Source organism: Empidonax traillii, unplaced genomic scaffold (genome assembly GCF_003031625.1).
Source record: "Empidonax traillii isolate 1590-97213 ecotype Southwest subspecies unplaced genomic scaffold, ASM303162v1 scaffold2820:size26741, whole genome shotgun sequence".
Classification (NCBI taxonomy): domain Eukaryota; kingdom Metazoa; phylum Chordata; class Aves; order Passeriformes; family Tyrannidae; genus Empidonax; species Empidonax traillii.
In genome coordinates, this window is record NW_020958013.1 from 9,107 (window position 1) to 10,242 (window position 1,136).

The following is a 1,136-nucleotide window of genomic DNA, read 5'->3' on the forward strand; positions in this document are numbered from 1 at the left end:
TTGAGACCTGGGAGTTACTGGTTTATACTGGGAGGGGATTGGGGGGCACTGGTTTATACTGGGAGGGACTGGAAGGGGATTGGCGGGTCCATACTGGTCCATACTGGTCTATACTGGTTTATACCAGTCTGTACTGCTTTATACTAGTCCATACTGGTCCATACTGGTCTATACTGGTTTATACTGGGACGTCCCAAGGAGAGGTCCCTACTTGCCTATACTGGTCCCTACTGGTCCCTACTGGTTTATACTGGTCCATACTGGTCTATACTGGTTTCTACCAGTCTGTACTGATTTCTATCAGTCCATACTAGTCCTTACTGGTCTATACTGGTTTATACTGGGAGGTCCCAAGGAGAGGTCTCTACTTGCCTATACTGGTCCCTACTGGTCCCTACTGGTTCCTACTGGTCCATACTGGTCCATACTGTTATATACCAGTCTGTACTGGTTTCTATCAGTCTATACTGGTCCATACTGGTTTATACTGGGAGGTCCCAAGGAGAGGTCTCTACTTGCCTATACTGGTCCCTACTGGTCCCTACTGGTTCCTACTGGTCCATACTGGTCCATACTGTTATATACCAGTCTGTACTGGTTTCTATCAGTCCATACTGGTCCTTACTGGTTTATACTGGTTTATACTGGTCAGGCACTGGGAGGGGGTCTGGGATATGCTGATAGATGATCCAGCCCTCTACTGGTCCATACTGGTTTCTACCCGTCTGTACTGGTCTGTACCGGTCCGTACTGGTCCGTACTGGTCCTTACTGGTTTATACTGGTCTATACTGGTCAGTGCTGCGCTGCCTGGGCCTCCCCACCCGCACGGTCACCAACTACAACTCGGCCCACGACACGGACGTGTCGCTGACCACCGACATCTACTTCGACGAGAGCATGAGGCCCCTGGAGCGCCTCAACACCGACTCCGTCTGGTACTGGTTTATACTGGTTTATACTGGGTTATACTGGTTTGGTATTGGGGGTGCCCTAGGAGGGGATTGGGGGGCACTGGAAGGCACTGGGAGGCACTGGGAGGAAACTGGGAGGCACTGGGAGCTACTGGGAGGCTCCAGAACGGGGATAAACCAAGACATTATTTCCCTACTGGTTCATACTGGTTTATACTGGTTT

The 1,136-nt window shown here is 50.7% G+C and overlaps 1 protein-coding gene across 1 annotated transcript in view; it reads left to right on the top strand.

The window, feature by feature from the left end:
- Positions 1–674: 674 nt before the first annotated feature.
- LOC114072248 (protein-glutamine gamma-glutamyltransferase K-like) overlaps positions 675–1,136 on the top strand; it is a gene marked incomplete at its 3' end in the record, with an annotated part of 14,942 nt that continues 14,480 nt past the window's right edge. Inside the window, exon 1 of the mRNA XM_027910168.1 lies at positions 675–978. Within this exon, the coding sequence (XP_027765969.1) occupies positions 675–978 (304 nt within the window). The remainder of the gene's footprint in view (positions 979–1,136) is intronic.